Source organism: Natator depressus, chromosome 1, assembly GCF_965152275.1.
Source record: "Natator depressus isolate rNatDep1 chromosome 1, rNatDep2.hap1, whole genome shotgun sequence".
Lineage (NCBI taxonomy): Eukaryota > Metazoa > Chordata > Testudines > Cheloniidae > Natator > Natator depressus.
The window spans coordinates 12,248,350-12,269,431 of NC_134234.1; the positions used below are offsets into that span (position 1 = coordinate 12,248,350).

The window sequence follows — 21,082 nt, forward strand, 5'->3', positions numbered from 1 at the left end:
ACAGATGGACAACCACAACTCACCCAACATCACATAGCAAGTCAGCAGCAGAGTCAGGATTAGAACTCAGCTCTCCTGATCCTCTCCTCTGTGCTTTAGGCACAAGACCACCTTTCCCCTGTACTGTGTGCTCGCATGCCACATCAGCATCCACATGTGCTTCGGTTAATTTCACAGCACCCATAGGGTAATAATAACAACACCTAGCTCTCATATAGCACTTTTCAGCAGCAGACCTCAAAGCATGTTCCCATTTTACAGATGTGGAAACTGAGGCAGGGGCAGCTGAGCTGCATTAGCATTACATGGAACGCTGGCCGGCCCCTGGGATGCAGTATTTATGTTCCTTTAAGTTACCTGCAGTGTTTTAGTTGGAAGCTCAAGTGTCCCCAGCTGTCCCCTCCCCAGGCCAGGAGAGCAGGTGACTGGTGTGAATGTTCACACATGGCCCTGTTGACACTTGTAGCCCTTTGCAGTTTCTCTCCCCTCCCTTGTGAGTTGGGGTCACTTGATCCATTTTGAATAGTACATCATCCGTAGGCTTCTTAGCTCACTTTACAGAAACAGCTTCTGCAAATAGCTGAAACAGTTGCTGGGGTGAGTCCTTGCTTAACTCCAGGCTCACTTGCTATGAAAGTATCTATTTTCATACAACTAGAGGCTACCCCAGCCCAGTCAGGCCGCTCTGGTTTCAAGCTGCAGACGGAGAGATGCAACGTAGACATTCCAACTCAGGCTCCGAGCCAGCTGTCGTCACCAGAGAGTTAAATTCACAAGGGTTCACGTAAACCCAAACCCACCAAGGTTTGCAAAGCCGAAACAGCTGCACTGTACGCTAGTTCCACCAGAGACTATGTACTACCCTGCTTTACATAGGAACCTACGACTGGAAGGGGCCGCTTGGGTCACTGAGTCCAATCTCAGCTATTGCAGGCAATCCCATTATATCATCCAATTCATATACTGATCAAGTTCCATCTTAAAACTAGTTTGGTTGTTTGCCCCTTCCCTCCTGCTACTTTCGGGGGGGGAAGGGGGGGCTGTTCCATACCCTGATTCCTCTGATGGTTAGGAACCTTCTAATTGACAACCTCAATTTATTTGTGGCCAGTTTATCCCCATTTGTTCTTGTGCTAACATTATCCTTTAGCCTCAATAGCTCTTCTCCCCCCCTGGTGTTGCCCCCCCCCCATGTATTTATAGAGAGCAATCAGTTCCCTGCTGAATCTTCAGGTTTGTCAGCATCAGAAGCTGTGCTGTTTGTCTACCTTGTGTGTTTCATTGACCTCACGCAGAGAACTGAGGCAGGTCAGTTTCCCTTTGGCTGTTAGTTTCCCTTCCTGGGTTTCATGCACTACCACAAGGCTGCAATGTTTCTGCTGCGAAGATAGCAGCAGAAAGTTTAAACCAAAACAAAAATGTTTTATTGTTGTTTTTTTAATGGCATCAGATGTCTAATAATTTTAGGTTTGGCTAAAAACCTCACTTTTGGGGGCAAGAAGGGGTGATTGGGCATTATACACAAAACCAGAATTTGTAGCCTAAAGAGTGTTGCTAACTCATGATTTTATCATGAATCTCACACTATTTAGTGTTTTCTTTAAAGCCCCAACTCCTGGAATCATGTGATTGTATGAAAACCTCAGCCATCATTTAAAAGAAAAGGCAATGTTCTAGCCCTGATGCTTGCAGAGAGAACTTGGAAATGTGACACAAATGCATCCTAAAGGGTTGAAAACCAGAGGGAAAATAAAAACCACACCACATTATTTTAGGTTTAAAAATCCTGAGATTTAAAACAATCTCATGATTTCTGGGGCCTTACTCGTGATTTTTGAATGCTTGAGGTTAACTGTGCTGCCGGACAGCAGGCACTTGTGACTCACTTTGGGCCCCAAATCTAGAGGTCCAAAACCTAAAGTTGTGGAAACGTTTTCCTGATATTTTTAAATGGCAGTGACATTGTATTCTGCTTAGCACAACTAGCTCGTGAGGTGCTCTCTGGCCAGGAAAAGACAAGAGGCCAAATTCAGTAGTGATGCATAAGGGGGTATAAATTAGATCCATACACCCTGCCTATTCCGCTAACTCAGCTTCCCAATGGAGCTAATTACACTGAATTGCTTGGATGTGTTCTTATATAGCCCACACCTTAGTGCCTGAGCACCTCACAGACAGTGACAAGCTTGTATTCACAACACCGTTGCACAGTGCGGTTACAGTAGACTGACACAGGCAGGGGAGCTGTGACTGCACCAGCCCAGCAGCAGGGCGAGTGCTGCTTACCCACCCCTGAGAGCGAGGCGGAGCCATGCTTCGCTGCAAGGAAAGGGAAGTTATTATCCCCATTATACAGATAGGGGAAGTGAGGCACAGAGAGGCTAACGCCAAGATCCACAAAGGTATTTAGGCTCCCAGTTCCCCTAATTTCAATGGAAAGAAGCCTAAATACCTTTGTGGGTCTGGACTGCAGTGACTTGCCCAAGGTCTCACACACACACAGGCTGTGATGAAGCAGAATTGAATGCCAATTTTCTGAGGCCCAGCCCAGGATTTTCACCACAAAATCATCCTTGGGAAAGACCGTGTAAGCTAGGCAGCCCACCTTAACACAACACGAGATGGCTGGGCAGCAAGTGAGTACATGAGCTTTTAAAAATATACCATATATCTCTAATGTGCTGCTCTCTTCACTTGCTTGTGGCCCCTCCAGATCACTTTCCCCATCACGTCTCTCACTTTAGCCCTGCACTCGCACACCAGGACTACCACCGTTGCTGCCTCCCAGCGGTGGAGCGGCACTGTCCAGCCTGAGGCTTTTTGAAAAACACCAGGGTCTCATGACTTTTCTTCTCTGATCTATTTTAAACCTCGGGAGGGAGGCTGGTACTTGTGAACTTGCTGATGGTAAATGATCTCTGTCCTTATCCTTTGCCATTCAGCGAAGAGTGCAGCCCACGAGGGATATATAAATCAGGAGCCAAGACAATCGGCTCACAGAGGATGGCAAGAAGCGGAGTGCACTCAGCCTGCTGCATCTCTAAGGTAAGGCTAAGCGTTCACAGTTGCTGTGGGTTATTAGGAGTGGGCCGAACCCTGCAGGTCTTGCTCTGCGTCCTCATTCCTCACCCATTGCCACCAGGATCTATCTACCTAGGTGCGGGTGCTGCTCTCGGTCCCGTGAGAGCGTTGCCTATGTGAAGGCTGACTAAATAAGTGCCCCCATTTACATCTCAGCAGCCCCACTGCAGAAAGGGCCGGCTCCAAAGCCCCCTGAAGGCAATGGAGATTTGAAGGAGCCCATTGATTTGAAGGAGCTTTTGACCAGGTCCTAAGAGTGACCGTGCAGGGCAGAGGCTGGCTTAGTGTTTGTGCTGCATGCAGCTCCCTTTCTGTCATCCCCAAACACGGCACCTCGTCCCTCCGAGCACCCAGGTGTGAGAAGCCTCATGCTGTCTGTCCCGTTTGGAGTGAGTGCATCACTGGCTTTGGCCACACCCACATTAGTCTTCACATCTCACTGCTCCAGCCTGCCGCCGAGAGTCACCAATGCTGCATCTGCTTCCACCAGTGGGGAATCTGGAGCAGGATTTCTCTGGCTCTCCAGAGGGCTAAGAGCAAGAGTAGTTGCAGTAACCAGGTCAGATGAGGGTCTCATAGCCCGGGTGGTTATAAAAACAAGCTGGTACTGCTAGTGTGGATGGGGATCTGTTCTCACGAGCAATCCCATTGGCTTCATAAGAACATAAGAGCAGCCACACTGGATCAGACCAATGGTCCATCTAGCTCAGCATCCAGTCTTCCAACTGTGGCCAATACCAGGTGCTTTAGCGGGAATGAACAGAACAGAGAAATTATTGAGTGATTGAGTGATTCATCCTCCGTTGTCTAGTCCCAGCCTCTGGCAGTCAGAGGCTTAGGGATACCCAAAGCATGCGATTACATCCCTGACCATCTTGGCTTATAGCCATTGACTGACCTATCCTCCAGGAACTTCTCTAATTCTTTTTAAAACCCCGTTGTACTTCTGGTCTTCACATCATCCCCGGGCAACAAGTGCCACAGGTTGACTGGGCATTGTGTGAAGTATTTCCTTATGTTTGTTTTAACCTGCTGCCTATTAATTTCATTGGGTGACCACTGGTTCTTGTAATACATGAAGGGGTAAATAACACTCCTTATTTACTTTCTTCACGCCATTCTTCAATGAGCACCATAGGAAGGGAAAAGGATGGTCCAGAGCTTAGGACACTAGCTGTGGTTTGGGGAGACGTGGGTGCAATCCTCTGCTCTGCAACAGACTTCTTGTCTGATCTTGGGTATGTCACCTAGCCTCTCTGTGCCTCAGTTCCCTGTTAGCACGATGGGGTTAATAGCCCGGCCCTGCCTCGCCTCACAGGTATGTTGGGCTGTGAGGATAAATACAATCAAGATTGTGAGGTGCTCAGATGCCATAGTGATGGGGGCCACAAACATCCCTAAGCTCAATAGTATCTGGGACAGTAGTAATTTGTCCAAATCCATCCAGTGTGTAGGTAGCTGAGATAGAAAACTCCAAAGGATGCTCCCCCTAAATGCAGAGTTAAGCGACGATCAATCATTGTTGTTAAATAAATAAATGGGTGTAAAATATTTTCTCTCCTTATCCATCTATTATTATCCATTTGACTGAGATCCAGAGAGGCATTATATATATTTTGGGGCTGTAAATTAACTGCAGTTAACTCAAGCAATTAACTCAAAAGAAATTAACTTGATTAAAAAAATTAATGATGATTAAAAACATTCATCATGATTAATCAGTTTTAATCCCACTGTTAAATAATAATAGAATACCAACTTAAATTTTTGATAAATATTTTTGGTTGTTTTTCTACATTTTCAAATATATTGATTTCCGTTACAACACAGAATACAAAGGGTACAGTGCTCACTTTATATTATTTTTAATTACAAATATTTACACTGTAAAAAAGATAAACAAAAGAAATAATATTTCTCAGTTCACCTCATACCAGTACTGTAGTACAATCTCTGTATTGTGGAAGTGCAACTTACAAATGTAGGAATTTTCTTTGTTATATAACTGCACTCAAAAAAAAAATGTCAAACTTCAGAGCCTACAAGTCCACCCAGTCCTACTTCTTGTTCAGCCAATTGCTAAGACACAGAGGTTTGTTTACATTTGCAGGAGATAATACTGCCCATGTCTTATTTACAATGTCACCTAAAAATGAAAACAGATGTTCACATGGCACTTTTGTAGCTGGCATTGCAAAATATTTACGTGCCAGATATGCTAAACATTTGTACGCCTCTCAAGCTTCGGCCACCATGCCATTCTGTACATTTTGTATTCTGCGTTGTAATTGAAATCAAGATATTTGAAAATGTAGAAAACATCCAAAAATATTTAAATAAATGGTATCCTATTATTGTTTAACAGGGCGATTAAAACTGCAATTAATCGTTTGACAGCCCTAATATATTTACAGCTTCATTCATATCTTCCAAGGAGAATATCACTGCTGGTCCATCGCTTGCTGATTGAACGCTGCTTCCAGAGGAGCATCTATTTGCTGAACTGTGATTCCTGCTAACCCAGGGAAGCAATGGTCGGACTGAAGCCCACAGAAATCCCTCCAACTGCTACTGTTAAGTTCCTGGGTGCTGGGACAGCAGCATGCATAGCAGATCTCTGCACCTTCCCTCTGGACACTGCGAAAGTCAGACTGCAGGTAAACGTTCTTGTTGGTATTACTATAGTACAAGGATACTGGGACTCAGCTGTGTCAGGCACAGTGTATAGATGCGTAGTGGGAGACAGTTCCTGCTCCAAAGAGACAACAGTCGAAATAGTCAAGACAAAGAGATTTGTTCTGAGTCATATAGCAGGTCAGCAGCAGAGCTGGGCACAGAATCGAGCGCTCCCAAGTCCCAATCCAAGTCCCAATCCTCTGACCCATGTGGTCTCTCAAATTGAGTGAAAGGCATTTTATATTAAATCATTGGACAAATCCAGCGCTTGCTGAGAAACAGACTAGGTCTTTTTTCCTCCCATCTGTTACCTTTAAGGGTCAATCCAATTCCCATTAAAAGTTAATGTAAAGACATCAGTGGGAGTTGGATCAGGCTCTAACATATCTGGTTTGATTTCAGATGATGTTTGTTGTGTACCCTGAAGATCTGTGGGTGCCTAGAGACATCTCAGTAGTATTCTTCTCAGCAAGTCCAGGTTGTTTTTCTGCTGTAATGTGATTAACAGAAACCAGGGATAACTTTTTTTACAGACACGACTTGATTATAGTTCTGAGTGAAATCCACCCCATGCAGAGGCCCCAGCACAAGAGCTAGGGACCACTTAAGAGAGCAGAACCTCGGCCGGGGTAGACTGTCACTTGGAAGCCAATGAGCCTGTGAGAGTTTACCCCAGCTGAGGATCTGCCCCGAGCCCTCAAAGTGGATCTGAAATGGTACCCAGGCCTTGTGTTGTCCCCCTGCACCAGGGTGAATTTCACCCTCTTTGCATTGATACTGGAGAACATTTTCTATCTGATCTCAAAGCACTTTACGAACATGAATTAATTTAGCCTCCCACCATCACTCTGGCATTCTGGCCAAATTCCATCATTGATAATTACATCTAGGCTACTTATGTGCTCCACCATTTTCAGCTGGATACGGTAGGCCTCTTCAGTTCCTGACTTGATTTGGCCTGTAACGTTGCTGTAGACTGATAAACAGCTGCCACACTCTACCCCAGAGGTGGCTGCATTTCAGTGGTGAGCAAAGAGATAACGACGGTATTGCACAGTCCTTTTGCAAAGTGCTTTGGTATCCAGCTGGATGGAATCTGATGTGTAAATGTATGACAATTATAGCCTTGCAACTAGTTCACTGATCAAAAACGCAACTGCAGGTTGAATGCATATATAAATGACAATTTAATACCTTCCTAGTTCAGTACATGCCCCAAACTACCATGAACTGAGCTTACAGCTTATGAACTCTCCTAGATAATGGGCCCATCTCTGCAAACCCTTACTCATGGATGACTTTACTTGAACTACTCACATGAATAAAGGTTTCAGGAGCAGGATCTAGCTGGCTGCACTAGAGGTGAATTGCCATCTGCTAATAATGATGTCTGTCTGTCCGTCTTGAAGATCCAGGGAGAGTCCAAGCCTACCAAGAGCATGAAGACCATCCACTATAAGGGTGTCTTTGGCACAATCACCACCATGGTGAAGACGGAAGGTCCCAAGAGCCTTTACAATGGCCTGGTGGCTGGGCTCCAGCGTCAGATGAGCTTTGCTTCCATTCGTATCGGGCTGTACGACTCCGTGAAACAATTCTACACCTCCACGGGATCGGAGAGTGAGTGTCGGCACCACATGCTTCCAGGGGCGGTGTTCTCAGCCTCTATTTCAGAACGTCGAGCCGCATCCTCAGCTGGCGTGAATCAGCTCATGGAAGTCGATGAACTACACGAATGGAGCTACGCTGATTCACACCAGCTGAGGCTCTGGCCCATTGTCCTAGATGTTGCCACTTAAAAAAAAAAAATTACAGGCAACCAGTCTCTAGAGTGAGCTGAATAACCTGAGATCCCAAATGACAAATGGGGTAAACATGCTACACGTAGGATCCCAGTCTCATCCAGGTCCTGCAGTGCCCTGAGCACAGCTAACCTAGATGTTTGAGCACTTGCTTTGGGGCATGATCAGAAACCTCAATGTCTAGTTGACAGCCACTGCCCCGTCAAACAATGGCAGGCCCAAAAATCCAGGCCAGGTTTAGAGAGCATGGTCCTTCCAATTTAAAAACTACTTATTAGAACCAAATGTGTGACAAGCAGTTCCCTCCCTTTGGAGCCAGAGTCTGCAGCTGGATCAGCGCGGGGGCGGGAGGCCTAGGTCAGTGTTCTCAGGGTGCAAAGGGACGGTGTAGTGGGACAAGGTGAGCAGAGCCTTCTCTTACCCTACTCACAACCTCCTGATGCTTGCTATTTCTGGTGCTGCTCAGCACCTCTAAAAACCAGACCAGGAGAGTTTAAAGTTGGGTATCCAGAAAACTGAGGCCAACCCCCAAATTAGAGGCCACCTGAAAAGTTAGGCTAAGTGACTTCCCTGAGGCCATGCAGGGAGTCGGCCTTCGCCTATGGCCTCAGTGCTGGATAGAGGGGACATGCTCACACCCAGTCCTAGCGAGGCGGATGAAAGGCACTCTGGTTTAGTGGGGAGGCTGAGAAAAACTCAGCTCTGTGCGTTGCTACTTAGCTTTCGATCCTAGAGACAAACCAGAGATTGCTACCCAGTTTATTCGCTCCCATTCAGATGCTGGTATTCTCACCCGGTTGCTGGCTGGCTGCACCACCGGAGCTATGGCAGTCACATGTGCCCAGCCGACCGACGTGGTCAAGGTGCGATTCCAAGCCCAAGTGAGGCTGACAGAGGGAACCAAGAAATACAGCGGGACTGTGGATGCCTACAAAACCATCGCCAAGGAGGAAGGGGTCAGAGGCCTCTGGAAAGGTACAGGATTTATATGTGTGGAGCGAGAGAGCCTTCCAGACCAATCGCCCGCTGGTGTAAAGCGGGGTGGCTCCACTGAGGTCAGTCTCTGGAAGTCAATGGAGCTGAGCCAAATTACACCAGTTAAGAATCTGGGCCCAGTGCCTCAAAAGTGTTTAGGCCCCTAATTCCCATGGCCCTTAGTGAACAGAGCAAGCCCAGCTAACAGAATTCAGCTCTGGCCCCTCGGGTTCTGCAGATATCCCTGGAGGACAGGGCCAGCTGGTTTAAAGTGGCCATGCGACAGCTCTGGCAGCAGGTCCATGTGACCAGACAGCATTCCCTTCCCTGCTTCCCAGATCTTCATTTCTGCTCCAGCACAGTGGGGAGGAGGCCTGCTCCTCTATCCTGGGGCTGGCTGCCCCTGTGCAGGTTAGGGCAGCCCTAAAGGGCTTAAAATAGGACCTGAGTGGTACCTAACCCTCATCCTGGCTCGGCACAGGCTGGGACTTTCATGTATAATCCACTGTGTAGTATTTTTAAGGTGAGACAAGAGAGAGGGATGCATTTCCCAGACTGGCTCATCCCAGCATAAGCCACAACAAACGCACTGACTATTAGACCCAAAAGGGCAGATCACAACCAATCACGGACCAGAGCAAACCAAACCAAAATGCCACCCCCCCTCCCAAATGTGGGGGCTGGTTGGTCAGAAAAAGGAAATTGAGGTGCTCTATTCAGGCCCTGCTCACAACCCCCGACTCCACCCCGACCCCAGAATAGTGGGATGCTTCTGCCCAAATGATCAGAGATTAAATCATAAACAATGTTGACATAAAATCATCATTAGCGTCACCACTCACCTGCGATGGATGGGGGACACATCCCATCCAGGGCAAGGGCAAATGTCCTTTTTCCTCTTGCATCACAGAAGTAAGGTTCGTGGCGAGCCCACAGACCTGCAATAAACAGGTTTGCCTCGTCACTTACTCTCTCCCCATTTCCTTGTGTTCTGGAGATGGAACGGTGATCCAACTATCCGAGCCCAGCACTGAGTCAAGGGCTCTCAGGTTCCATTGTTTGCTCTGCCATTGAATTGCTGTGCAACTCTGGACTTCTCTCTCCCCAGCTGTATAATGGGGATAATGAGTCTTGGCCATTTTTGTAAAGTGCTTTGACCGCTGTGGATAAATAATGCCACGCAATGGCAAGTATTATTCTTATTATCCCTTAAAATCCTGGTATCATAGAACTCCTGTTACCTAGCAGAGCTCCTTTAGGCACAGGTGTAATAAACACGATTAATAATAATACAGACATGGTCATCACCTGCCCTACTCTGCTTTCAGAAGAGCAGTGTGATCTCATATGGTCAGAGTCACTCTCTAAACCATTCATCCTTTGTGTCTTCTGCCTCAGGGACGTTACCCAACATCACCCGCAACGCCATCGTGAACTGCGGAGAGATGGTTACCTATGACCTCCTCAAGGAGATGCTGCTGAAATATCATCTAATGACAGGTGAGGAGGGGACCAAAGCCTTGAGTGAGTGAGGGTGTCCTTCCTTCGTCCTTTCCGTCTGGGGAGCCTGGTGGTTAGAGCTCTGTCTCACTGAGCCCTCTCCATTGCTTCTCCTTCCCTGATGGCCTTCCACAATGGGTCATGCTCACTCTGGCAAAGAGGGCTGGAGCCAGCTACCAATGCTGCTTCAGACATCAGGTGGAGGTTTCAGCAGCATGGTGGTAAGGATGGTCTAGTACAGAGCACTAGACCTTAGAAGACCTAAGACCTATTCGCAGCTCTGCCACAGACTCCCTGCATGACCTTGGGCAAGTCACTTAGGGCCAGATTTTCAAAGGGATTCAGGCACCTGGGGTGCAGATGGGCACCTAGTTGGATTTCCAAAAACCCCCATTGGGAGTTAGGTGCCTACACGCTTTAGGCAATCCCACTACATGCCTAAATCCCTTTGGGAACCTGGCACTTAGGCCCATATTTTCAGAAGTGCTCATTGATTTTACGTACTTCAGTTTGGGGGCATCCAGCTTGGGGCATCTTGGGCCTGATTTTCAGGGGTGCGGAGACCTCGCAGCTCTCATGGACTTCAGCTGGCATTACAACTGGCTCTGTAGCTTTGAAAATCAAGCCCAAAGAGTCTCAAGGTATGTGTCCCAAAGTTAGTAGCAAACCTCCCATGGCTCAGTTTTCCCCATGTGGGGAATGGAGATACTTACCACTCTCTCGGGGAGAGGATCAGTTTATTGATGTCTGTAAATTGAACTGAGGTCCTTGGGTGGCATGCGCTCTAGCTGGGCATGGCACTGATGACTAATTGCAAGTGGCTCGTAAAGGCGAAATCATCCCGTTGGCAATGGAAAATTCCACTACCCCAAAACCCATTACCCACATTCCACCCCCAGACACTTTTCCTTGCCATTTCGTCGCTGCTTTCGGAGCTGGCTTCTGCGCCACTGTGGTGGCTTCTCCTGTCGACGTCGTGAAGACGAGATACATGAATTCCACCCCTGGCCAATACAGAAATGCCTTGAACTGTATGCTCACCATGGTGATCCTGGAAGGACCCACAGCATTTTACAAGGGGTAAGCGGCGCTTAAGCACTGAGACAGCTACAAATCTGTATCCAGGCCTGTACCATGCCCAAAGCCTACTCAAGGAGCAGCGCAGGTGTTCCTGTAACAAGTCTACAGAGGAGACTGACAGTGACAGAGCACTGGGCTGAGAGTCAGGAGACCTGGGTTCTCGTCCTCACTCTACTACCAGCTCGTGTGACCGTGGGCAAGTCACTTTGGGCCAGTTTTTCCAAAGCAGCCTCTAATGGGTGGCTTGGTCTGTGGCCCCTCAGCCTGCGATTTTCAAAGGTGATAAGCAGCACAGGGCAGGGCAACTCCACCTCTAGTTCCCCTCAGTCATCCCGCAAGGGCCCGCTCACAGGCTTCCAGCTCCCCTGGCTGTCCCCTCTCTTGGGTGGAGATGCATCTCTTTCCCTTCTGCCAGGCGGAGCTGTTCCCTGCCTTCACTGTGTTATTCCCAGCCTGCCCAAACAGGCCTGCTTGCTTTCTCTTCAGAGATGCTTAACAGTGTGACGGCCCCATTACAGATATCCCACCGCTCTTTCTGTGCATGTCTATTTTATTCTTAAGGTAAAAGCACTACAGAGAAAACACATTAAAAACAAGGGAACAACCTGCACACATGCTAAGAAGCTCATCAGAGATCACCCCAGCCCTTGCTTGGGCTCGGGCAGGAGCAGTCCTGCAACACCCCACCTGTGGGGTTTCCTTGGGGTTTCAAGTTCATCACAGCTTTACCTCAGAACAAGCGCCCAATAGGCCCAACCCTCCCCAAAGGATTGGGGCCTCCGCTTGCTGGATCAGGAAGACGGCCCTGAGCCGGTTTGTAACAGGCTATTTATCCCCAAACCCTTCCTTTGTCTGTGGGTCCCTGGGGAATCCCGTCTGAACTCCACTTCCCCGGGGTAGCTCCAAACACCCAGCTGGAGGAATGACGTTAGCATCCTCCTCCTCCTCGAGGAGCACCACACAGTGCCAGACACCATTGCCTTTTTAACACAATGCCCCCAAAGGCATTAACCCTCATCCAGTCTGCTATACACTTATCTTCATTCCACAAGGTTGGTCCAGGACATTGTCAGTCTGTCCCATAAGCACCTGTTGGCTTCAGCTGGCTTGTGGTGGATGCTTAGTACCTTTGCAGAGCAGGCGTGAGACTCTCACCACGGGCATCTGAAACACAAGACGCCCAGAAGCCTTTACAACATGGGAGCCTGGAGCTCTCTGCACCTCCACTTCCCTGTGTATAAAATGGGGAGAATTATACCTACCCACCTCCGTAAGGTGCTTTGAGATCTGCAGCTGATGAGCGCAAGGGCCCAGATGCTCACAGGTATAGAGAGGCGCCTGACTTCCATTGACATCGGTGGGAGTTCGGTGCCTTTGCGAATCTGGGCCTAGACCAGGGCTAAGTATTACAGATTAGTCTGGTTTCATATTCTGCTGTGCTTGCAAAACACGGGAAAGAGTCGAGCCCACCTGACTCGGTCTCATTATTTACAGAGCACCATATGTGCGCAGAGCAACTGGTAAGGTGTCTCTAGCCAGGGGTGGGTGCAATGTCAGGTCAGGCAGGAATCAAGGCTACTGTTAAAGAATAGGAGTGGCAGGGGGAGCTGTCTGAGGGTGTGTGATGCCAGGCAGGAGAGAACAGAGGGGAACCCATGGATAGCAGGGATCATGAGGGAGCTAATGGATGGGGGATCCACCAGCCAAGGGCAGGAAGAGATACAGCTTGTTGTTGGTTGCCAGGGGCATGGAGTACCCTGGCTGGGGATGAAGGGGAAATTCCTTAGCCTCTGTGCTATTGGATCTCTTAATATCTATTGTCCCCTCCCTCAGGTTCATGCCCTCGTTCCTGCGGCTGGGATCCTGGAACGTGGTGATGTTTGTGACCTACGAGCAGCTGAAACGCGCCATGATGCTGGCCCAGGAGACATGGGCGTCTCCATCCTAAGCCCCAGGGAGGTCTCTGGGATGAGACGACAGAGGACAGCATGGGGGCTCCCATGGATTCTCCTCTCCCAGGCAAAGCTTGCAGAGCTGGCTCTTGCTGCTGAACTTTGACTGGGACATACGCTCCCAGCCACTGAGGTGGGGGCATGCAGCTTTGGATGGACTGTCAGGAGACAGCTGGCTTTTCAAAACCCACTTGTCACAATTGGTGAGATGCCAACGTAAATTACCTTATTTAAACATGCCCAAGGGATGCACGATATTGAAGTGACGAAAAAGGACTTGAAAAAACAAAACCATCAATGAAGCCAAACTTTAGTAAAGCTTTCGATACGGCCTCTGAGCTCTTCGAACCATCTTGGATCCAGGTGCTGCCATGTGGACAGGAAACTGGAGCATAATCCAAGGGTGATGATAGAGGGCCAGGTACACTCTGAGGCATGGGAGAGCAGTTTGATGGGGAAGCACAGGGGTCAGGATTAGGTTTAGTCTTATTAACTATCTTCAGAAGGAGTAAACAGCCTTCATGAGTGATAGCAAATAGGGAGGAAATTGCCAATGTAGTTAAAGAAAGTGATCTGGGGTTTAGCTTTTTACAGATTGGTGGGTTCTTTACCCAAGTGGGTTTTTCTGCTTAACTCTAGGTGCCACTTTTTCTCTGGGCTTTTTATTTTCATGGCGCACGCGGCATGGTCTATGCTCTGCCCCCTGCCCAGCCTGATGACACAAACCCTGCCCCATGCTGCTCTCTAGCCCTGGCCCCCCACCAGTTGGGCTGGTTTTTAGAACATTTTATGCTTATTTCTTTTAAGTTTTCTGGCAAGCCACAAGGTCAGAGCAATAACTCAAAGGAACTTAGAGACACTTGGGACATGGGAAGAAATAAATAGTCAAAAAATATTCATCCAAACTTTTTGAAGAAATGGAAATTTTTGCAAAAAAACCAATTGTTTTTGTGAAAAAAAATTGTGGGTTTTATCAAAACAATAGTTTTTTTGGGAAAAAACCTTAAAAATCTTCTAGTGGAAAAAAGTCATTTCCTGACAGCTCTAGAAAGAAATACCCCAATGAGATTCAAGGTGGGTTCAATTCCCTGGTCTGCTGCGGATGCGGGGATAATTCTTCCTGAGCCTCACAGGGGTGTGGTGAGATGTTACTGTGCTGGGGGCCGGGAGCTGGATAACACCATCGAGGGGATGATTTGGTAAGGGTGGTCTGAGAGGAGTAGGTAACTGAGTGAGGGGATGAAATTAAACCCAGGAAAACGTAGGAGGAAAATCAGGAAAGGTTTCCTAACAGTGAGGGTCAAGATTGGCTCCCAAGTGGTGGAAGCCCCGTCCTTCAAGTTGTTTAAAGGTAGGCTTGGTCTACACGTAGAAATAGTGCTAGCCTAATTATATTGAATAGAGCCAAGTTGTCAAGGTTCCTTCCCCATTCTGAACTCTAAGGTACAGATGTGGGGACCTGCATGAAAGACACCCTCAGCTTATTCTTACTAGCTTAGGTTAAAAACTTCCCCAAGGTACAAACTTTGCCTTGTCCTTGAACAGTATGCTGCCACCACCAAGCGTTTTAAACAAAGAACAGGGGAAGAGCCCACTTGGAGACTTCTTCCCCCCAAAATACCCCCCAAGCCCTACACCCCCTTTCCTGGGGAAGGCTTGATAATAATCCTCATCAATTGGTACACATGAACACAGACCCAAACCCTTGGATCTTAAGAACAATGAAAAATCAATCAGGTTCTTAAAAGATGAATTTTAATTAAAGAAAAGGTAAAAGAATCACCTCTGTAAAATCAGGATGGTAAATACCTTACAGGGTAATCAGATTCAAAACATAGAGAATCCCTCTAGGCAAAACCTAAAGTTACAAAAAGACACAAAATCAGGAATATACATTCCCTCCAGCACAGCTTATTTTACCAGCCATTAAACAAAAGGAAATCTAACGCATTTTCTAGCTAGATTACTTACTAACTTAACAGGAGTTGGAAGGCTTGCATTTCTGATCTGTTCCCAGCAAAAGCATCACACAGACAGACAGACCCTTTGTCCCCCCCACTTTCAAAGTAACTTGTCTCCTCATTGGTCATTTTGGTCAGGTGCCAGCGAGGTTATTCTAGCTTCTTAACCCTTTACAGGTGAAGGGGTTTTGCCTCTGGCCAGGAGGGATTTTATAGCCCTGTGGACAGAAAGGTGGTTACCCTTCCCTTTATAGTTATGACACAAGTCAACGCCTGGAAGGCTTTACCGGCACAGGTATACCAGCGTACTAGATCAGCAAAGCGCTCTTAGGGTGGAGGCAGCAAAATTATGCCTTGGCAGCGTAGCTTACTCCAGTGCCCCCAGCTCTCCTCCCAGCTAAATCACTGGCCAGGAAAAGCCCCAGCGCAGATACAGTTTTACCAGCCAAAAAAGTCCTGTTGCTCGTATAGTTGATTTTCTTTGGAGAATAGGTATCAGGTGTACTGGGAAAAGAACTCTCTTGCTGGTCTACCGGCATAGCTCTGCTGGCAAACCCTTTGCAGTGTAGCCAAGGCCTTAGGCTGGATTATTCACTGATGAATAGACTTTAGGGAACAAGCCCAGTGAAAGGACCAACCAGCTGGGACCTGCCAGGTCTTTTCCATCTCTGGTCTCTGTATGATTCAGACAGCCCAGCTGATGTGCCGGGAAGCAGAAGTGGGATAAATAATGCAAAAGAAACGCCTACCAAGACACAGGTAACTTTAGATCCTCTCTCCCTCCCACAGAGCCGACCGCCCACAGATGGATCTGCAGCAGGACACCGGCCCGAGCTGCCTGCGGTGCATACTAGTCAGTGTTCTGGAGCTGCACTGAGAGGGAATTATTGGAGGAGCATTGCCCGCCTCACCTGGATCACTTGTGTCACAGGGGACGAGTGGCCATTAAACTGTGTCATGGTTATTGCTGCCTTGCAGCCATTGCTAATAAAAGGACTCAGACAGCCCCCAGGGGATCTCGTTGCAGGTCTTCTGTCTTTTCCTTGGCAGATTTAGTTCTTTCTCTCTTCTCCCGACCTGGCCCATGCTGAAAGGTCTGTGGTGCAAACCCAGAGGGGACGGCGGAAGGATCTAAGCATCGGGTTAGAAATACCTAGAATGATCCCAGTGCTTGAATCCGAGTGGGATCAGCTCACCCTGCATCTTTCTGAGCTGGACGAATGAGCCCCCGTGCTTCACCGAAAGCACTAATCTGAGACAAAAGCAACGGCATCGCTCTGGTCAGTGAACGACAATGGCAACTACAGCACTCCCGAGCAATGGAGTGGAATTCACCCCGGTCCAGGTGCAGAAACCTTGTGCTGAATTTCCCCTTCAGTGCTGAGCTCACAGGAGTGATTTGGGGAAGTCTCATCCAGCAGCACCGGCCCCTTTCCAGTTTCCTTGGTTCACATCCTAAAGGATCAACAAGGGATACACGGTCTGTCTTTTAAAAACACCCTTCACAGGTCGCCTTTAACTGTCCCGGTGGAGCAGTTAATGGCATCCCAAATGATACAGGGCTTTGCAGAGCAGAATCACCAGCTTGAGCTACACCTAATAGCAATGCTATCTCAGAGCTTGCAGCCAGAGCAGGGCATCCCTGTGCAGTCAGTACAAGGTTTATGCAGCACTCATCTGGGATGGATGCACCCTCCAGCCAAGTGGGATACGTGCTGCGTACCCTGCGGTGATTTGCTGCGCAGAGGTGAATTTCGCCCTCCGTGCACAGCTGCTCTGTAGCCACAGCCCCATGCTCTTTGCAAGCACTGAAATTCATAACACATAAAGATTAGCCCAGCACAGCCCACTGGTGCAGACGCAGCCTAACCAACGGATGGAGTTTTTCTGTCGGTGCAGGAACACCACCTCCCACCATGACATTAGCTATGTCAACAGAAGCATTCTTCTGTTGACATAGCTGCATCGACCCTGGGGGTTAGGTGGGCATCAGTCGGGGTGTTTTCTTCATACCCCTGACTGATGTAACTCTGCTGATATAACTTTCAAGGGCAGACCATGCCTTAGATCAGTGGCTCTCAACCTTTCCAGACTACTGTACCCCTTTCAAGAGTCTGATTTGTCTTGCGTACCCCCAAGTTTCACCTCACTTAAAAACTACTTGCTTACAAAATCAGACATAAAAATACAGAAGTGTCACAGCCACACTGTTACTGAACGATTGCCGACTTTCGCATTTTTACCATATAATTATAAACTAAATCAATTGGAATATAAACATTGTGCTTACATTTCAGTGTATCATATATAAGTCATTGTCTGTATGAAATTTTACTTGGTACTGACTTTGCTAGTGCTTTTTACCTAGCATGGTCTAAAACTAGGCAAATATGTAGATGAGTTGATGTACCTCCTGGAAGACCTCTGCGTACCCCTGGTTGAGAACCACTACCTTAGATACGACAGTGATGGGCACAATAGAAAACTTTAAGACAGATACATCAACATTCAATTCTACTTCTAACTGGACTATGATTATAGCATTAAAGAATTAAGCCACACCAGAGTGTGTCTTTTATTGGTGCCCTCTTCTGCAGCGGTGGGAAGCAGTATAACAGATAGCATCAAACCATTCAAAGAAGCATTGAGGAGTTAACAGATGTGATGGGATCTGGTCCCTTTTCCTTGTGGAGCAAAGTGATGCTTTTTAGAAGGTTTCTTCAAAATGTAGCAGTGGGGGGATATTTTGGCTGAAACTAAACAAAGCGCTAGTGAGTCCCAGCTCATTTGTGGCCCTTTTCAGTGATCAGTCCCCAGATGTGAGCCTCTGGGTGTTGGAGCCAACCAGCCAATCAGAACTCTAATTCTGAGGCAGAGGTTGGGTCAGAGACTGGAACCAGAGTCTGGTCAGCAAGGGTTAAAGTCCCAAGTGTGCTATGCTATTACTTTGGACAAATCACCTGCTCTGTGCCTCAGTTTCTCCATTTGTGGAATTCAAGTGGAATAAGATTCCCTCGTTTTTTAAAGTGTCGCCTGTTTTTTGAAATCCCTCACTCCGCTGCACTCTGCTGGGTGTGTTTCAATGCACATTCTTTAATTCACCCTTTTTAAAACACAAAGCTCCTTTGTGCAATTTATTCCAGCTCTGCTTAGGCCCAACTTTCACAGAACCAGAGAAATGCGGGGCTGGAAAGGATGTCAGGAGGTCAGCTAGTCCTTTGCCTGCGCTGAGGCACGATGAAGTAACCTTCCAATCCAGTATTCCTCAACGAATCCCAGCAGAGAGGCTACTAAAGTCCTGAGTTCAAAGGAAAAGGCAAAAGAAGCCAGAATACTCAAGAGGGGTTCCAATCTCCTGGTTTCTACGGCATCAAACCTTATACATTGTCCAGCCCTTCTGGTTGTAAAGGGAACCTTCAAATGCAACCACTGCCTTTTAGGGGATCAGGAAAGAGAATGAAACAGCACAAAGAAATGAGAACACTCCTTATTCAACCCAAAGGGCTGTTCATTGTCAAGCCTCAGACTTCATGAGCCCTTGTTCACCTTGACAATGCTGATCCATGGACCGGGAAACTCCAGCTCGTTTTATCCCATTATCGTGTCCTGATGGTGCAGTCGTTTGACAGGCTATTTCATAGGACTAGATTGGAATATGCAAATGATTGAATATTCCTTTGAGGATTCAGTTAATTAAAACAATTGCTATTGTTCTTAACGACTGGGTGGAAAGGCCAATAGTCTCAAATTTGTGAATGCAGCTAAGGCACTCGAACTGATTAAAGAGTGTCCACACTGGCATGGATTTAACTGAATGAATGTAGAAACCAATTTAGTTAAACTGATGCCATTTCTGGATGTAGAGCAGGGCGAGGCATCTAAAGTGAGGCACCCAAATCCATACTTAGGCATCTAAAAAAGGAACCAGGTGCTGAACGCATGCAGTTCATATTGTCTTCCACCTTTATGTCAGGGCTGATTTTGGTCCAAGCTCAATGAAAAGGTTCACAGATGTCTCAAAATCATTTTGTTTTTCGGGGACTGGTCTTAGCAGGGGTTGTTTCTGGTGATTAGAAAGTTGCAGTTAGTTGAACATAAGCCTCCACTTCTTGCCTGTGTCTCATGTAGCGTGAAACAAATCATTTTAAATGGCTAATGGAATCTTACCTCCATTTTCAGGCAATTCTGTAACAGCAATCCCCTGGAAACCAATCTTTCCCAGATCTCTTAAACAGGGAAAGTGTGTGAGCAAATAAATCCTCTCCACTTGGAAGATACCCGATTAGGACTGTGTTTTGACCAAGGGTTATTTGAGCCACAGAAGCTCAGCCAAAAGCACAGTCTAGAAATAAGAACAGCGTGGGTGCGTTTTATAATTGAAGAGACTGACGGAAAACAGAGAGATCTTATCCCATAAGGATGAATTGTATAGAAAGGTGGGTACATTTGGGAAGTCTCCATAGCATAGACTATTAGTCATTTTTAGTCTTTTTGCCTCTGGTGCCCGTTTTACACACAGAACTCTAGTTGACATTGGTTTATGGTGCCACATTTGTATCAAGGAGACAATCCACAAGGAAACAGAAGTGTACTCTGAGGATCTGGAATAACAGCAGAAATAAGAATTTAGAGGCTGCCGGCTACACAGTCCCTTATCTCCATTCTGTCCCCTCCCTTTTCATTTTGTTTGGGGTTTCAAGTGAATTTCATGTTCCTGAAAAGTGCTGGGTCCCCTACTGAACAATAGACCAAGGGAAGCAGCAGTGCAGGCTTCATCTGCAGAAGCATCACCTCCCACCTCCACAGCTGACTTTGAAAGGACCATTTCCAGGGTTCAAAGGAGCATCTATCCCCCATGTCTGTTCAGCCTTTTGGTTAGTATCACCATCTCGCTGGGGCCTCCAGCTGAAGTTGAATAGTTCCGATCACTGGGGGTTTTTAAGAATAGCTTGGACAAACACCTGTGAGGTCTAGGTTTACTTGGGCCTGTCTCATTACAAGGGACTGGACTAGTTGACCTCTCATGGTCCCTTGGGTTCTTTGTCCACTGCATAGGCCACTGAGTAGCCATCAGATGGTGGCAACTTTGGGGGCCTACCAATCTACACCAAATCTGCACCAGTGCTGTAGGGCAAAAGACTTATTGTCCCACTAGCAGCCCCCTGAGCCAGCCAAGCCTCAGGGCAAAAAGTTCCTGACCATTGTTTTGTTGTTCTTTGTGGGATGTTTTCATTTTTGCTTGGTTGGTTGAACTCTCCCGCTGACTATGAGGAACCGAGAAAGAGAGAGAGGCCACACTCCGTGTCAGGGTCAGTTAGTTTCTGACTTCAGCCGCAGCACTGCGGGGCCCAGGGGAGCAGCTGAGCAGGGCCTTTCCCTGCCAGGGACTTACTGCTTCCCGCTGGTTCACCTGTTTGCCTCACGGACCGGTTGCCCTCTGCAACCTTTGATCGCCAACTCAGCTGTGCTGACAGATAACACTCGCCCCACCTCGCACCAGGGAGGGGCCATCAGCCTCCTAACCTTCATCAGAGCCCCTGCTGCTCCCAGCAAGGGTGGGGGGGGAATCCCTTCCTAGCACTGCTCCCCCATTGGCTAGGGCAGTGGGTGGGGGTAACGCGAGGGCAGGGAGTGGGGCGATCGGTGGGGTGGGGGTAACGCGAGGGCAGGGAACGGGGCGACCGGTGGGGTGGGGGTAACGCGAGGGCAGGGAGAGGGGCGATCGGTGGGGTGGGGGTAATGCAGGGCAGGGAGAGGGGCGACCGGTGGGGTGGGAGTAACGCGAGGGCAGGGAACGGGGCGATCGGTGGGGTGGGGGTAACGCGAGGGCAGGGAACGGGGCGATCCGTGGGGTGGGGGTAACGCGAGGGCAGGGAACGGGGCGATCCGTGGGGTGGGGGTAACGCGAGGGCAGGGAACGGGGCGACCGGTGGGGTGGGGGTAACCCGAGGACAGGGAACGGGGCGATCGGTGGGGTGGGGGTAACGCGAGGGCAGGGAACGGGGCGACCGGTGGGGTGGGGGTAACCCGAGGGCAGGGAGAGGGGCGATCCGTG

General features: G+C 48.1%; 1 protein-coding gene across 1 annotated transcript; it reads left to right on the forward strand.

The window, feature by feature from the left end:
• Window positions 1–2,996: 2,996 nt before the first annotated feature.
• UCP3 (uncoupling protein 3) lies at window positions 2,997–17,540 on the forward strand. The gene is made up of 8 exons (XM_074942892.1): window positions 2,997–3,045; window positions 5,516–5,738; window positions 7,167–7,377; window positions 8,337–8,534; window positions 9,933–10,034; window positions 10,934–11,114; window positions 12,948–13,487; window positions 15,817–17,540. The coding sequence occupies exons 2-7, from the start codon at window positions 5,613–5,615 to the stop codon at window positions 13,060–13,062; spliced, it is 933 nt and encodes a 310-aa protein (XP_074798993.1). The 5' UTR covers window positions 2,997–3,045; window positions 5,516–5,612; the 3' UTR covers window positions 13,063–13,487; window positions 15,817–17,540.
• Window positions 17,541–21,082: the final 3,542 nt, after the last annotated feature.

Coding starts and splice junctions, on each gene's coding strand:
- UCP3 (XM_074942892.1), top strand. CDS start 5,613: ATGGTCGGACTGAAGCCCACAGAAATCCCTCCAACTGCTACTGTTAAG. Junction 8,535..9,932: donor GGTCAGAGGCCTCTGGAAAG/GTACAGGATTTA, acceptor CTTCTGCCTCAG/GGACGTTACCCAACATCACC. Junction 11,115..12,947: donor CCCACAGCATTTTACAAGGG/GTAAGCGGCGCT, acceptor CCCCTCCCTCAG/GTTCATGCCCTCGTTCCTGC.